Source organism: Molossus molossus, unplaced genomic scaffold, assembly GCF_014108415.1.
Source record: "Molossus molossus isolate mMolMol1 unplaced genomic scaffold, mMolMol1.p scaffold_m16_p_21, whole genome shotgun sequence".
NCBI lineage: Eukaryota > Metazoa > Chordata > Mammalia > Chiroptera > Molossidae > Molossus > Molossus molossus.
In genome coordinates this window covers 11,277,598-11,293,327 of record NW_023425357.1, presented here as the reverse complement: position 1 = coordinate 11,293,327, position 15,730 = coordinate 11,277,598, and the positions used below count along the sequence as shown (strand labels likewise).

Below are 15,730 nucleotides of genomic sequence, written 5' to 3'. Positions count from 1 at the left end.
TTACCCACTACACTATAATGCCCCATTGCTCCCAACACTATCAGAACAGAAAATCCAACTCCCTGACTCCAGACACTATCATCTTGGGACAGACAGAGGCCAGAGAGCTTCTATTTGTGCCACCTGTTCTCAATTTCATCCTTTATAAAATGAGGATAATTGTAGTTTACATACCTCATAGGTCCTGTGAATATGAGAAGAGACAATACATGTAAAACACTTAAACAGTGATGAGCAGATAATAATAACTCAATAAACAGTAGTCATTAATATCATTACTCTTTGGGTCACTGAAGTGCAGCTGGCAAATACAATGCAGATGGAAGAAATCTATTTTCTTTCATCTCTGTCCTTTAGGGGAAGAGAAGAGATGTCATGGGTGAAAGATGTGGACATTTTCTTGTCTTCAACCCATTGCATAAGCTGTTTCCTCTGTCTGGAAGGCTTCTCATCATTGTCCCAACTCCTGTGGAACATCACCCAGCCCAAATATCACCATTTCTACAAAGTATTTTCAGATAAAGTGATCCTTTTCTCACTACTGAATTTCACCTGATCTTAGCCAAAACGCTGAGGAGCAATCTCTCACTGCTGAATTTCCACAACATATAATTTGTTCCTCATGTTCTGCCCAACCTCTTTACTGTACTGGGAACTCCCTGAAGGCAGGCCCCAGTGTTTACCCTGTGATCTCTGTTTCTTTTTCTTGACTCTAGAGAGAAATACAGAATCCCTTAGAGAAAGTTGAGAGCCCAATGGAGGGCTGAGAAGCCAAGCAGGATGGGGTTCTTGAGACAGGTCACTAGGAATAGGACTAGGGGTAGTTCAGAATCAGGAGGAAGCACAAAGAAAAGTTCCACAGACAGGAGCAGTTGAGGCAGACTAGGTAAAGAGAAGGGGGAGGGGAGGAATGTACAGGAAAGTGTGTTGAAACTGAGTGAGGAGTAAGATCTGAGAAACTTAGAGATTTCTAGCCAAACACAAGAAAAGCTGACGGTATTCCAATGATTCCCAATAACTTACAGAGGGCAGAGAGAGAGAGAGAAACAATACACATTCCCAGTATTTTCCAAACTCCCAATCCAGTAAGGGTGGGAGTGCGTGAAAAACTACAAGGAAGAAGGTGAGTGGGGCTCTAAGAAGTACAATGAAGGGCTCTGGGCAGTAAGACACAGAGGATGAAGACTTGCAGGTGCCTTAAGGGGACAGTATCTATGTGGGGAAGGATAGATGAGGAGCAAATGAGAAGAGATGAGCATGTGTGTTTGAGGAGACAGCAATTTGATGCAGAAGCGCCAAAGACAGGGATAGAGGGGAAGTCAGAAGGACAAAGTGCTAAGGAAGATCTGAAAGGAAACCCTTTAAAAGTAGAATCTGAAGTAATTGCTCAGAAGGTGGGGTAACTCTGTGGAGAAGCTAGAAGCCTTCTGAGGAGAGTAAGGGGTCTTTCCAGAAGGTGGGCAAAAGGTACTTCATAAAGGGTACTCCCAGGAAAATGGGGGCGGGCAGCAGGACACAGAGGCATATACTGAGGCATCTTCTGGGGGTTTTCTGTGGGGAAAGGGAAATCCTCCTAGAAGGCAGCGGTCCTCAAACTTGGGCTTGCATCAGAATCACCAGGAGGGTTCCTAAAAACAGGCTGCTGGGCCCGACTCCCAGGTTTTTTGATTCAATAGGTCTGGGGTAAGACCCAAGAATTTGCATTTCTAACAAGTTCCCAAGTGATGCAGATGCTGCTGGTCAAGGGACCACACTTTGAGGCCCACTACTGTAGGGGAAGTGATTCTTTAGTGAGGAGGTTCTCAAAGGGGAAAAGAAAGGTGAAGGCTTCTGAAAGAAACATAGGGGCAGTACCTAAGTAGTTTCTAAGAAGGGTGTTAAGGGTCTCTTCATTTCTGAAGGGAGGAGGGGGCCTATGAGGATGGAACCTAAGAGAAATGGCCTGAGAGAAAGGTCTTTGAGGATTGGGATTTCAAGGAGTGGGAGTGTCCCTTGAGAAACTATTTATTGAAAGAGGACATGAAGCCTCTGGGAGAGTTGTCTGCAGGATGTTGGGGGCCTATGAAGGGATTATGGGGGAAAGAGGTTCAGATCTGCAAAGGACCTCTAAGTTGATTTCAGAGGAAAGAGAATGGACAAGATGAGAGAGTGTAAACAGGGGTTCTAAACGAGGTAAATCTGATAGAGTCCTGAATAAGGTTTCTTGGGGATGTCAGAGGGAGAATCTAAGGGAGAGTTCTGAGGAAACCCCATGAAGTGCTGGGGACTGGTACAAGGTAATTTTGGAGATAATTCTCTAAAGGGTCTCTGGGGAGGGTGGTCGTTGTGGTCTTTTTTTTTTTTTTGGTGGTGGTGGTGGTGTCTTCTTAAAGAGATCTTAGATGCACTAAGGTGGGATGACAGAGGTCATTTTAGGAACAACTCAAAGGGCTCAGATAAGGAGAAATCTCGGAGTCAAGTCCTCAAAAGGGTATACGGGGAAGGTGGGTCTTCTGGGGGAATGTGGGAATGGCGGAGTAGAGGGTTTTTTCAGAAAGAATTCTGGGGCTTTCTAAGAGCAGGAGCTCAGAGAGTTATTTTGAGGGAAGATTGGCAGGGGGAGGGTTCTAGAGGATTTGAGCAAACCTGTGAGGGAGAGTGCAGGGAGAAAAATCCCTAAGACAAGTCTCAGTAAGCAGATCTCCAGGGGCTGGGGGGAGGTGTCTGAAAGGTCTCTGGGAGGGGTTTCAAGGGTACATCTGTGCAGAGCTCAAGGGGGTTGCTGGGGTCTCTAAGATGTGAGATCTTGAAAACCTACACTCCGAGGGGTCATAAAGAGGGTCTTAGGGTTTACCGTGGTTGTGAGGAGGGTGTTAGAATGTTAGAAAGTTCACCTAAAAGTAGGTCTACAAGGGAGTGTTATAGAAAGAAACGATGAAGAAAGTTTTTGCAATTCAGAAGCAATTTTTGACACATTTAGCCCGGGGTTACTGGGAGAGGTTTGGGATACACAAAAGGGGTTCTGGAAGAGGCTTTGGGAACATGGCAGAAGAGTTCACAGATTTCAGGGCACATCAGGGGCACTCTGAAGGGTCTGGGGGACAGGGGTTCTGAGATTTGGGGTTCCGAGGAAGAACCTCGGGGGTGATTTCTGGTCTGGGGTGGGTGGGAGGGCACATTCCCGGGAGGTGTGAGAGGGAAGTCTGGGGAGCCCGCGAGGCTAGGCGAAGTCGGTCTCTGGGGAGATTTCGGGAATGTCCGGGTCTGGAGGGGATTTAGGGAAGGCTCTGAAGGAGGTGTTTAGGGTTTCAGAGGGAGAAGACATCTGACACATATCGCTGGGATATCCGAGGAGTGGCCTCAGGGAGTATTTCTGGAAAGAGAGGGAGGATGGGGATTTGGGGCCAGAGCAAGGTTCTCCGAGGCCGATTTCCAAGACCTAGGGCAGTCTCTGGAGAAGCCCGTGGGAGTGAAGGCGTGGGCTCCCGGGAAGACCTGGGGCCGTCGGAGGGGTAAGCTGGGAGTGTCAGGGGGTCGCGGAGGTGGCCGGGACCGCCCGCCAAGGTGTCTGAGGTAGACGTGCGGGGCGATCCCGAGGAAGTGAGGGGGATCTGGGAGGGAAGCGTCCGAGGCGGCCTGTGAGAGCGATTCGGAGGACCGGGTGGGGGCTCCTCTCGGGGGTCGGGACCCTCCAGGCCCGCGCTCCGCGCCCGCCGCCACCCGCGGCTCGGGGTCCCTGAGGGGGCGGGGCCCCCCGCGCGGCCTGGGACGCCCTGAGGTGAGCCCCGCGCGCCCCGACCCGCCGCTGCCCAGGGGCCGCCCGACCCTGCCCGCAACTCACCGCCTCGGCCGCCGCCGCCGCCGCCGCCGCTCGGGCCTCCTCAGGCCACCGCCACCGCCGTCGCCCCCTCTCCAGCCCGCGAGCTCCCCTCCCTCCTCCCGCACCGACCACCGCCGCCGCCACCGCCGCCGTCGCGCTGCGTCACCGCGCCGTACGTCACCGCCCCTGGCCCCGCCCCGGCGGAGCCGCCGCGCGCCAGCATTAGCAGACGCCGCGGTGACGAACCGCGCACCCGCCAACGGGCGGCGAGGGCAGCGCGAAGGGCGGGCGGTGAGCGCCGAGGAAGGCCGGGTCCTGGCGGCGAGGGGAGCGACGGGGGCTGGACGAGGCCCGGGTGGCCCGCCCCTTGCTTCGTGGGATTGGTCAGTCGGGGGGCTGACAGTCAGGCGGCCCGACGGGCGGGGAAAGGGCGGGGCGCGCGCGGCGTTGTCACGGGCAACGGGCCTGGCGGAGCTCGGCATTGGGCCTCCCGGCCCGCAGGGGGCAGTCTCGTCCCCACCTGCCTCAGCGGCCTCGCGCTAAGTCACAATTCCTGATTCTGGCGTTGAAGGCCCGCTCCCCGCCTGTCGGCGTGCCCCGCCTAAGGCCTCGGCCCAACGTAGGCTCCGACCCTCCAGGTTGGTGCTCAGATTTCTAGTCTCCGCTTTGACAGCACACCCGTCTCTGAGCCTGTTGCTTCTTCTCTCAAACGGAATAAAACGGAAAGGGACGATGCATGTAAAGCGCTGGGCACAAAGGAGGCCATCAATAAATGGACGTTGTTGCTCCGGCTATTGTAATCTGTTCATTCTGCAAACTTCCCTGGCTCGGGGTGAACTAAGCAGAGCCGGGGTCCTCGCTTGGAAGGCTCTCAGGTGACTGAGACGTGGCTGGTTAGAGGAACTCGGGAAATGTAGCCGTGGTGTAATGAGTTCAAGGCAGGGAGTGGTGGGACATGAGCTGCAGCCAGATGTTTGGCCACTTGAGGGAGTTTGGACTTGTCCTTTTGGGCACTACGGAGCCATGGAAAGGCTTCGAGCTGGAAAGTCATGGTGAGTTGGAGGTTTGGAATGATGTCTCTGGCTTCTGTGTTGGAGGGAATAGAACTGGGGCCGTGAGTACAGGGAAGCAGCAGGGATGGAGAGGGGCATTTGCACCAGGGTGGGACTGTGGGAAGGGGAGAAAGTAAGAGTGGGAGAGAAGCTCAGGATGCTGAGTGAACTGGTTGGCTGCAGCCTGCGATAGAAGCAGAAATCTAGCCCTGGCCAGTTTGGCTCAGTGGTAGAGTGTCGGCCTGTGGTCCAGAGAGACCCGGGTTCGGTTCCCGCTAGGGGCAGTTTGTCCCTGGCCCTGGTTGGGTCGTGCAGGTGGCAACCACTCGATGTGTCCCTTTCATGTCGATGTTTCTCTCTCTCTCTCTCCCTCCCCACTCTATCTGAACAAAAAATGGAAACGTCCTCGGGTGAGGATAAAAATAAATAAATAAATAAGATAAGGCCCTCTGGCTGGGAGATTGGGAAGTGATAGGGGGTCCCCCTGAGAAGGAGGCCCAGACAAGGTGCAGGTTCTGGAGATTCCGAGCCCGGTGCTGGCCACCCAGTAGCAGGGTCCAGGAGGCTGCGCAATCCCTGTGTCTGGAGCTTAAGAGAAATTGGGGCTGAAAACCAAGATTTGAGGATCATCAAAGATGGTAGCCGAAGCTGTGGGAATTAGTGACCTAGCCTGGAGAGGGTATGAGGGATGAATGGAGACAAGGACAGGGACCCAACAGAACCCTGAGAAAAAGGGACATAGAGGCTTTGAGCAAAGAAATCGACAAAGATTGAGAAGGAGCAGCAGAGAGGAGGAAAACCAGGAAAGTGTGGCATCAGGATGCCGTGAGGAAAGGCCATTTCAAGCCAGGGTATGGGATGACACAAACACCTTCACTGAAGCAAGAACTTTCACACCATATAGAGTGATTGTGCTCCATAGATGCTGCTTCATATATTCATTCAGTATTTCTTATGTACCTAATATGTGCCATGCACTGCTTAAAGTACTGGAATTCCAACAATGAACAATGCAGATGAACACATCTGTCTTCACCAAGCCTACATTTTGGTTGGGGGTGGGGCATAAACAAATAAACGCAATGTAACTTGGTGATAAGTATTACGGAGAAAAATAAAGAAAGCTGAGGGGATGGAGAAATGGGGTGAGTACTATGGTGAAAGATCTCTTTCATCAGGTGGGATTTGAACAGAAATCTAAAGGAATTAAGGGATGAAGCATGAGGGAAAGAGGGTTCCTGAAAGAGGTAATAGCAAGTGAAAAGGCCCAGAGGCAGGATTATTCACAGAACCACAAAGGCTAGGGTAGCTGGAGTGAGCAAAGAGGAGAGTAGTGGAAGACAGAGCCCAAGAGGTAATGGAAGAGTGGTGATGGCGGATAATTTAGTTTTAATTTAAATAGGTTTTTATTTATTATTTTTTTTATTTTTAGAGAGAGAAACATCAATGTGAGAGGGAAACAGGGATTGGCTGCCTCCTGCACACACTCCCACTGGGGATCAAGCCTGAGACCTGGCCCCGTGCCCTGACTGGGAATTGAACCGGGACCTCTCAGTCCATGGGGTGAGGCTCAATCCACTGAGCCACACTAGCCAGGCAGGATAATTTAGTTTTTTTTTTGTTTTTTTTTTATCCTCACCCGAGGACATTTTTTGTTCAGGTAGAGTGGGAGGGAAAGAGAGGAAAGAGGAAGAGAGAGAGAGAGAGAGAGAGAGAGAGAGAGAGAGAGAGAGAGAGAGAAACATCGATGTGAAAGGGACACATCGAGTGACTGCCACCCGCACGACCAACCAGGGCCAGGGACAAACTGCAACCAAGGTACGTGCCCTTAGCGGGAACCGAACCCGGGTCTCTCGGGACCGCAGGCTGATGCTCTAACCGCTGAGCCAAACCGGCCAGGGCAGGATAATTTAGTTTTAAAGGCTACTGTAAGGACTTTTGCTTTTACCCCAATAATATGAGAACCATGGGAGGGTTTTGAGAGAGGAGGTATGTCATCTGACTTGGGTTTTGTTAGGATCCTCTTGGTAGTCCTATGAAGAGTAGAGTGGGGAGAGGGGAGCAGGGAAACAATGCAGAGAAGAGAAAGGACAAGAGGGGCTTCTCTCCTTTCTCCTTTAAGTGTTCAGACAGGAGATGAAGGTGGCAGGACCAGGGTATGGGCTGTGGAGGGGGAGGAGAGGGTAGGTTCTAGTTAGAAGGTCTGAGCTGACAAGTTGTAACGCATGTTGTCAAAGGAAAGAGAAGGGTCAAGGATGACTCCAAGATAAACAGGTGGAGATGTCAGGTTGGCCGCTGGATGTAAGAGTCTAGAATTTAGGGGAATGCCCAGCTGGAGAAAGGATTAAGGTAACCCCTTTGAAAGGCAAGAGACTGGTAAGATCAGCAAGAGAGGGAGGAAGATGGAAAAGAGAAGGAAGCCAAGGACTGAGCCCTGGGACACTCCACTGTTAGAAGGAGGAGCAGCTAGAAGAGGTGGAGGGAAACCTGGCGAGGGTGGTGTCCTGAAAGCCAAGTGAAAAATGTGTTTCCGCTCTGGCTGGTTTGAGTCAGTGGTTAGAGCATCGGCCCATGGACCAAAGAGTCACAGGTTCAGTTCTGGTCAAGGGCACGTACCTTGGTTGAGATTTGATCCCCAGCCCTGATTGGGGTCCTGCAGGAGGGACACATCGATGTTTCTCTTTCTCCCTCCCTCGCTGCCTTCCTCCCTCCCAATGGAAATCAATGGAAAAATATTTTCGGGTGAGAGAAAAAAAAAAGTGTTTTAGAGCGCAGGGAGCAGTGGACAGTGTTGGATGGAAATGAGAATTGACCATGAGGTCTAGCACCGTACAGGTTATTGGTAGCCCTGTCAGTGCAGAAGTACGGGAGTGAGAGTCTGCTGGGAGAGAGTAGAAGAGGAAATTAGGAGGAGAAATTAGAAATAGCAAGTGTAAACGATGCTTTTGAGAAATTTTGCTGAAAAGGGAAGGAAATGAATGGGCAGTGGCTGGGCAAGAGATAGGGTTTTTAGTTTTTAAGGTGTAAGAAGTAACACTGCCTATATGAGGGAAAGATCTAGCAGAGATGTGAACACGGATGATGCAGGGAGAAGGGAGACAGCTGCAGTGATGCCCTTGAGTGGTGACAGGTGGGACCCAGTGCGGAGTAGAGGGGACCGAGAAAGGCTTGTCCACTGCTATGGAGGGATGCAGCCATTATGGGGCTGCGCAAATTCTCTTTTGTTTGCTTGTATTTTCTCAATTTAAAACATAGGGTTTTCCTCTAAATTACTTCTTTTTCATTTCTCCTTTATATGACAGTTAGAACATTATATTGATTTTTAAAAAAATTTATGTGTGTAAGTAGGGTACATTATCTAGGAATCTCATTTCAGGATGGAACAGGAAGCAATACAAAATGCACTTAATTAAAAAGGGGGTGCTGGTCTGACAAGATTGAACACAATTGTTGTAGGGCCCATTATAAAGCCCATGAAGCTGAACAAGTTCAGGAAAAAATTCACCATTACTCTGCTGCTGTGTTGTCTCCTCTCTCCTCTCCATTTCCTCATCAACGTAATAGGAGACAGTTTGACCAGCAGCTCCCTTTTCAGCTCTGGAATTAAAATATTCTAGATTGGGGAAAACCCAGGAAGTCTTCCTGGAAGAGGGGAGGAGCTAAAGAGCTCATTATTATCTTCTGTGTGTTGAGTCTGTCCATGATGCAGGAAACATGTGAAGCTATTTTATCCTCACAATAATCCTGAATCAGAGGGGTGAAGTTACTGAGCTATGGTCACACAGCAAGGCAGCATTCAATCCCCAATCTAGGTGATTGCAAAGGCTGGGAGGTCCTGGCAGATGAGGGGAAGGAAGGAGGGGGAGGAGCCCTCTGCAACAGTCGTCCCAGAATGGGCATAAACAGGATGTGGTGTATGAAACCTTTTCCCTACCCCCTACCCCACCCCTTTCCCCAGCCCTGGTCCCCACCCCTAGAAGATAGCGGAACTGAGAAAAGAAGAGGCCTGTGAACAGAAGAGTCATGGTCAGGGGGCAGGGGTCCTATGGGGTGGGGTTGGGGCTGGGAGGGTGCCTGGGTGAAGGTCCGGCTGTGGATTGAAGGTCAGGGGCTGGGAAGGGAACCCCACCGTGGCAAAGGACGAGGCTGGGGTAAGAGAGAGTGGTTCCGGGTTTAGCCCCAGGCAATCAGGTCCCTGGGTTTCTTTGAGTGTTGCCTAAGGATTGTGCTGGATCCTGGCCTCTGCTCTGCAACCCAAGTGTGTGCCTTTGTGAGGGGCAGCATCTACCTGGGGAAAGGGTGCCTTTTCCTGATGTCCACGAAGGCCTCATACGGGCTATCAGATCATCCCTCTTCATCAGTAGACAGAGAAACTGAGGCTTGGGCGGGGGTGGGGGCTGAGGCAAGGCCACCTCAGCTCTTTTTGGGCTCTGCTGCAGTCCGACTCCCTGGTGGTGTGCGAGGTGGACCCAGAGCTAAAGGAAAAGCTGAGGAAATTTCGCTTTCGAAAAGAGACAGACAATGCAGCCATAATAAGTAAGTGTCATTTTCCCTGGAAGGATGGGAGGGGGGTGGGGACAAACAGGGAGGGCTGGGCTAGAGTCATTGAGATAGAAGGGGCGTCCTAACCTCTGTGTACCATCCTTCCCTAGTGAAGGTGGACAAAGACCGGCAGATGGTGGTGCTGGAGGAAGAATTTCAGGTGAGGGGCTGGGGTGGATGGGACCTCTAAGAAATGCAGGGTGGTGCCCTGGCCGGTTTGGCACAGCGGTTAGAGCGTTGGCCTGCGGTCCAGAGAAATGCAGGGTGGGACTGGGATACCCAAGGGTCTGGAACGATGCTAAGAGCCTGGCATGGGGGGCCAGAAAGACCTGGAGGTCAAGTTCCAGCTCAGCTGTGATCTTAGGCAAGAGATGTGGCCTGTGTGGGTCTCTGTTTCCTCCTCTGTGAAATGGAGATAATAGTACTGACCTCATAGGGTTGTGTATGGATTCAATGATTTAATCTTTGTAATGGGTTTAGAAGGCCTGGCACATAGTATATGCTCAATAAAATGATAATGATACTGATAATACTACTTTATTGGCACTTAAATGAAAGAATTTCCAGATAAATTAATAAAAAGCTAGCGGAAATCCTTTATAAAAGGGTAGACCTCACCCTCTCTTGGCCTCACTGTCTTTATCTGTAGCATGGGGGATGATAATAAGGCTTACTTCCTAGTGTTGTGGTAAGGATTTAGGGCGGTGGCTACGGAGACTGAGGCTGGAAGGGGGATTGGCTAGGAGCTGGGCCCCCTCAGGTCTTCTGAAAGGAAGTACAGTAAAGTGGTTATGATTTAAAGCCAGATTCAAATCTGAACTCCTCTGCTCAGAGTTGCTGTGAAATCTTGGGCAAGTGTCTTAACACCTCTGGGCCTCAGCTTGCTCACCTGTAAAGCAGGGACAACTATAGGACCTACCCCACAGGGCTTTGGAAGAGCTTGATGGGTTAATCCATGTGTGTTACTTAGACCTGTGTCTTGGCACATAGTAAATGCTTGCTTAATGGCAATATTTTTTTCTCTCCTGTTTTTTTTCCCTTTCCCCAGAACATTTCTCCAGAGGAACTAAAAATGGAGTTGCCAGAGAGACAGCCAAGGTATCCTAGGGAAAGGAAGGGAGGATCAGGCCAGGGCAGAGGGGAGATGATGGAGGTGGAGACTGCGGGACTGCTTCGTTCCCAGTCCCATTCACGGGCTTGGGATCTCTGTGTTTGAGGCCACGAGTTCTTACCCTAAGACTCTTTGTACAGTATACTAATATTTTATTGCAGAACTTTGTGCTGATAATCATATGTGACATTAGAGCTTGCTTTTTTTTTCTTTCCTCACCTGAGGACATTTTTCCATTTTTTGTTCAGATAGAGTGGGAAGGAGAGAGAGGAAGAGAGAGAGAGAGAAACATCAACGTGAAAGGGACACATCGAGTGGCTGCCTCCCGCACGACCCAACCAGGCCCGGGGACAAACTACAACCGAGGTTCGTTCCCTTAGCAGGAACCGAGCCCGGGTCTCTCTGGACCGCTGGCCGATGCTCTAACCGCTGAGCCAAACCGGTCAGGACAAGAGCTTGCTTTGTTTGCTTTTTTAAAAATACAAACTTCATGAGGTTTTGGTCTTAACATTGCACTTGCTTCATTAAAAAAAGAAAGGAAGAAAATTTCCTTCTTTTTTTAATGCTGTGAGATTCTTCCGGTAACAAATTATTTGACATTTAACAACTGGGAGACTTATGTGAAACCACATGAACCTGGTGCTTTTTGTGTGTGGAGGAGCGCTTTGACACTTCTGTGATAACTGGTCTGTTGAGATTTTCCATCTCGCCTGGGGTGAATTTTGAGTGCCCAAGGATTTTGAACCCTCCATCCCAGCCAGAACCAGCTTCCTGGGCCTTTAACAAGTGTAGTCCCATAGGGCCCCATACTCAGAAGGCAGCCTCAAACCTGCTGTTCGGAAATTCTTTAGTTTTATCTTTGAATCTGTGTTTTTTTGTGAAGTCTTCTGGGACAATAGAGCATATGATGGGGCTTGGAGCCTCCCTTGGATCACGCGCAGCCACCTCTGCCCTGGACAGGTTCTCAGCCACCCACTCCCTGCAGTGATGGCTGCTGCCCTCTGCCCCAGGCAGGGGGCCTGAGTGTAGATTCCAGGAGGTTCAGGGTCAGACACGACAAGTTCCAGGGTGTGCCTGTAAGCATCTGTACTCCCCCTTCAAGTGTCCCCGTGTCCAAGACAGCAGAGCCTGCAGAAGAAAGGAAAAAGCTTTTCTCCTGTCTTTTGAACAAGGGGCCCTAAATTTTTATTTGCACTGAGCTTGGCAAATTGTGTAAATGAGCCTGGTCTCAGTCCAAGGTTCTAGAGCACTGGACAGTATCACATAGCAGTTGAGCACGTACAGTCTAGGTTCAGATCTACTCATGGAACTTTGGGCAAGTGACTTCCCCTCTCTGGGCCTCAATTTCCCCATCTGTCATATGGGGAATAATAGTACTTTTGTCATAAGATTGTTGTGAGTCAAATAAGCACTGATTTTTTTAGGGGGGGTGGCCTTAATCAGGACTTGGGCTCCAGCGCTGACTTTTTTTTTTTACTTTTTTTAATCCTCACCTGAGGATATTTTTCCATGGTTTTTTTTTTTTTTAAATAGTAGGAGGGAGGGAGAGAAAGAGAGAGAAAAACATCGATGTGAAAGAGACACATTGACTGGTTGCCTCCCGCAGGGCCCTGAACCAGGGCCGGGCACAAACCACAACCGAAGTATGTGCCCTTGACTGGAATCAAACCGGCAACTCGTTGGTCTGTGGGCCGACGCTTTAACCACTGAGCCAAACTGGCCAGGGCTCCGTTGATTTTTTTTTTTTAATATTCATCTGAGGATATTTTTACATTTATCTTCATGTCTGAAGAGAGAGAGAGAGAGAAACATCGATGTGAGAGAGACACATCGATTGGTTGCCTCCCACTCGAGCCCAACCGGGATCAGGGACAAACTGCAACTGAGGTATGTGCCCTTGGCTGGAATCAAACCTGTGACTCTGGTCAGCTGGCCGATGCTCTAACCGCTAAGCCAAACCAGCTAGGGCTCCATTGATTTTTAGATAGCGTGGAAGGGAGGGAGGGAGAGAGAGAAAGAAACATCAATGTGAGAGAGACACATCAATTGGTTGCCTCCCTCACGACCCTGACAGGGGCTAGGGATTGAGCCTGCAACTGAGATGCGTGCCCTTGACTAGGAATTGAACCTGTGACTCCGGTGCTGAGCCAAACTGGCCAGGGCAGCACTGAATTTATTAAAGCCATTAAGTTTTTCTTTTTAAAATGTTTTTATCGAGGTATTTTAGACATATAACATTACTATATATGTCCTGACTGTTTCAGGTGTACAACATAATGATTTGATATTTGTATATATAGCGAAATGATCAGCACAATAAGTCTAATTAACATTCATCACGCCACATAGTTACAAAAACATTTTTTTCCTTGTGATGAGGACTTTTAAGATTTACTCTCTTAGCAACTTTCAAATATGCAATACAGTATTATTAATTATAGTCATTGTGTGGTACATTAGACTTATTTATTTTATAACTGGAAGTTTATACCTTTTGACCCCCTTCACCCATTTTGCCCACCACCAACCCCCTACAACAGACTGGCAACCACCAATCTGTTCTCTGTTTCTATGAGCGTGGTTTTTTGTTTGTTTCTTAAATTTCACATGTAAGTTAGATTACATGGTATTTGTCTTTCTCTGTCTGACTTATTTCACTTAGCATAAGGCCCTCAAGGTCCATCCACATTTTCTTTATGGCTGAAGAGTATTCCATTGTATATATCATTCATTCATCAATGGACATTTAGATTGTTTCTGTATCTTGGCTATTGTAAATAATGCTGCAAGAGACATGAGGTGCATATTTCTTTTTGAATTTGTGTTTTGTTTTCTTTGGATAAATACCCAGAGGTGGAATTTCTGGGATCATATTGGTAGTTCTATTTAGAACTTACTATTATTGTTATTTTTAATCATGTATTGTGCTTGAGGCCAATATCTCCTGTCTCAGTTGTTAACCCTAGGTTCTCAGACTCAGGCAAGATTTCAAGGTTGTAGATTCAGGTAATGGGCATTGGGCCTGGGCTCCAGGCTGAAGTCCTGAGTTTGAATTCCCTGTTGCTGGCACAGGTTCGTGGTTTACAGCTATAAGTACGTGCACACAGACGGCCGCGTGTCCTACCCCTTGTGTTTCATCTTCTCCAGCCCTGTGGGTGAGACACAGCTCTTCCCATCCTGAGAATAGGGCCTCAGATTCTGTGTGTGGGGTGTGTTTGTGAATGTGTGTGAAAGAGTATGTGTGACTTGGCGAGTACGTGAGTGGGTGATGTGTGTGGTGTGTGAGTACTGGGAGGGCAGTGGCATGAAATTTGGGGGTTTAGATTCCTCAAGAGCCCACCCATCCTTCTCGGTCCTGAGACATGTAAGTAAACCTACCTTTTTTTTTTTTAGCTTAGAAACTCCTATCTGGCCCATAAACCATCTCCAGGGACCCTCAGAATCACTTCAAGCCCCTAGACAAAACTGAAAAGTGGGACTCCTTAGAACAGCTCCTAGGACCCTTAGAAAACTCCAGGGCCTGCAGGATATTACTGGACCCTCAGAACACCCTGGGGTCCCCTAGTTACGCTCCCTTTTCCCCTTTTCTATGCAGGCTGCAAGCCCGAACAACAGATGATGTATGCAGGGAGTAAAAACAGATTGGTACAGACGGCAGAGCTCACTAAGGTCTGAAGCTCCCAGGGTGTTAGGGAGGAGGGGTCTGGGACTCTGGGTGTTGGGTCTGAGGGAGGAAGGGGCTGGAGTCCACGCCCTCAGTTCCTGAATGGATCATAATATTGAGAACTCTCCTTGCCCAGGTGTTTGAAATCCGCACCACTGATGACCTCACCGAGGCCTGGCTCCAAGAGAAGTTGTCTTTCTTTCGTTGACCTCTGGGCTGGGGATCTGAATTCCTGATGTCTGAGTCTCCAAAGGAACTGGGGACTCGGGCCCTAGGACCTGAACATCCAAGACCCTGAAGAAATTAAAATACAAGAACTCAGAGATCCCCCTTTCTGGCTCAGTTTCTGTTTCTCATTGCGGGCGCTAGGTGACAGCCACTGCAGTACCAGCCTGGGGCCAGCAGAGGGCAGGCAGACCAAGTGGATGCCCTCTGAATCCTGGGAGAAAAGGAGGATACCTGCTTCTCTGAAAGAAGCATGTGGGGTTTCCTAGGGAGTATGGGGGAGGCCCCATCTCCTGAAGGAATTGGGGGAATATTTGAATCCATGGAGGGGCCACTCCGAAGGGTAATAAGGATACCTGGGTCCCTGAGACTAAAGGAGGCAGAGTTTCCCCTCCTCCCTTCCCATCCCAGCTCCAGGGGCTAACAGGCATTAGCTTGTTACCGAATGCTACTCTGAGCCCCCAGGCATGACATTTAAAGGCAGAAAAGTTGTTTAAAGATCAAACATAATTGCTTCAGGGGCTCGGGAGGTGTTGGGGTGGTTGCTTGTGTGGTTGGGTAGACCTGAGGTCCCAGTGCTGGAGAAGGCAAAGAGGATTCGGGATCTTAGTGGACCTGATTGGGTATGAGGTTGAGGGAGCAGGAAAGGGACATCCTCTCTGTCCCCGTCTGGAGATTGTTCTTTTTTCTGGCATCTCTGGGCATTTGACTCCCTCAGCTCTTTGTTTCTGTCTCTGAGGGACATTTATTGAGCACCAACAGTACCAGGCTCTGAAAATTCCAGGACAGGCAAATCATTCTTTTTGTCCCTTTGCTTCTCCTTCATGTCTCAGTTCCTCTCTATGTCCCCAGATTCAGGGACCCAGGAGCTCCCTTCCCTACCCCTTTCTAGGTTCCCTATAGAGAGGCCACTGTTGCCATGGTAACAGTGGCACTGTGACCTTGGGCCTGGGCTGCCCCTCTCCAGCTCCAACTCTCCCACGTCTCTCCCAGCCAGAATACACCATCCCCTCACCACCTCACTCTGCCCATCCCTTGCCCCCTTATTTCCAACCAGGACAAGCCCTTGTATGAGAGATTCAGGATAGAACCACTCTACACTGAGCCGTAGAGAAATTCCCCCTGCCCTCAATTTTCTGCAGGCCCTGGGTGTGTGAGGGTGGGTTGAGCTCCTCTCCTCTGACACCCGTCTTGGTGTCCTGCCTCATCTCTCTGCCAGCCACATCTTCACCCCTCCCTCTGATCACAGCCTGAGTCCCTGACAGCTAGAGATGTTAGAGGAGGAGGGCTGGGGATAGGAGAAGTCGTTCAATTAAGAGGTCACACAGTGCCTGGTC

At 49.8% G+C, this 15,730-nt stretch overlaps 1 protein-coding gene across 2 annotated transcripts; it reads left to right on the top strand.

Annotated features, from left to right (window-relative positions):
• The first annotated feature begins 8,809 nt into the window (after positions 1-8,809).
• Positions 8,810-14,491, top strand: GMFG (glia maturation factor gamma). Of its 2 annotated transcripts, none has more exons than XM_036275547.1 (7): positions 8,810-8,877; positions 9,291-9,387; positions 9,504-9,553; positions 10,442-10,491; positions 13,577-13,659; positions 14,100-14,173; positions 14,305-14,491. In XM_036275547.1, the coding sequence occupies exons 1-7, from the start codon at positions 8,875-8,877 to the stop codon at positions 14,374-14,376; spliced, it is 429 nt and encodes a 142-aa protein (XP_036131440.1). In that variant the 5' UTR covers positions 8,810-8,874; the 3' UTR covers positions 14,377-14,491. The 2 variants fall into 2 exon arrangements, with proteins under 2 accessions (XP_036131440.1, XP_036131441.1); XM_036275548.1 differs by lacking the exon at positions 8,810-8,877 and adding an exon at positions 8,916-9,002.
• Positions 14,492-15,730: the final 1,239 nt, after the last annotated feature.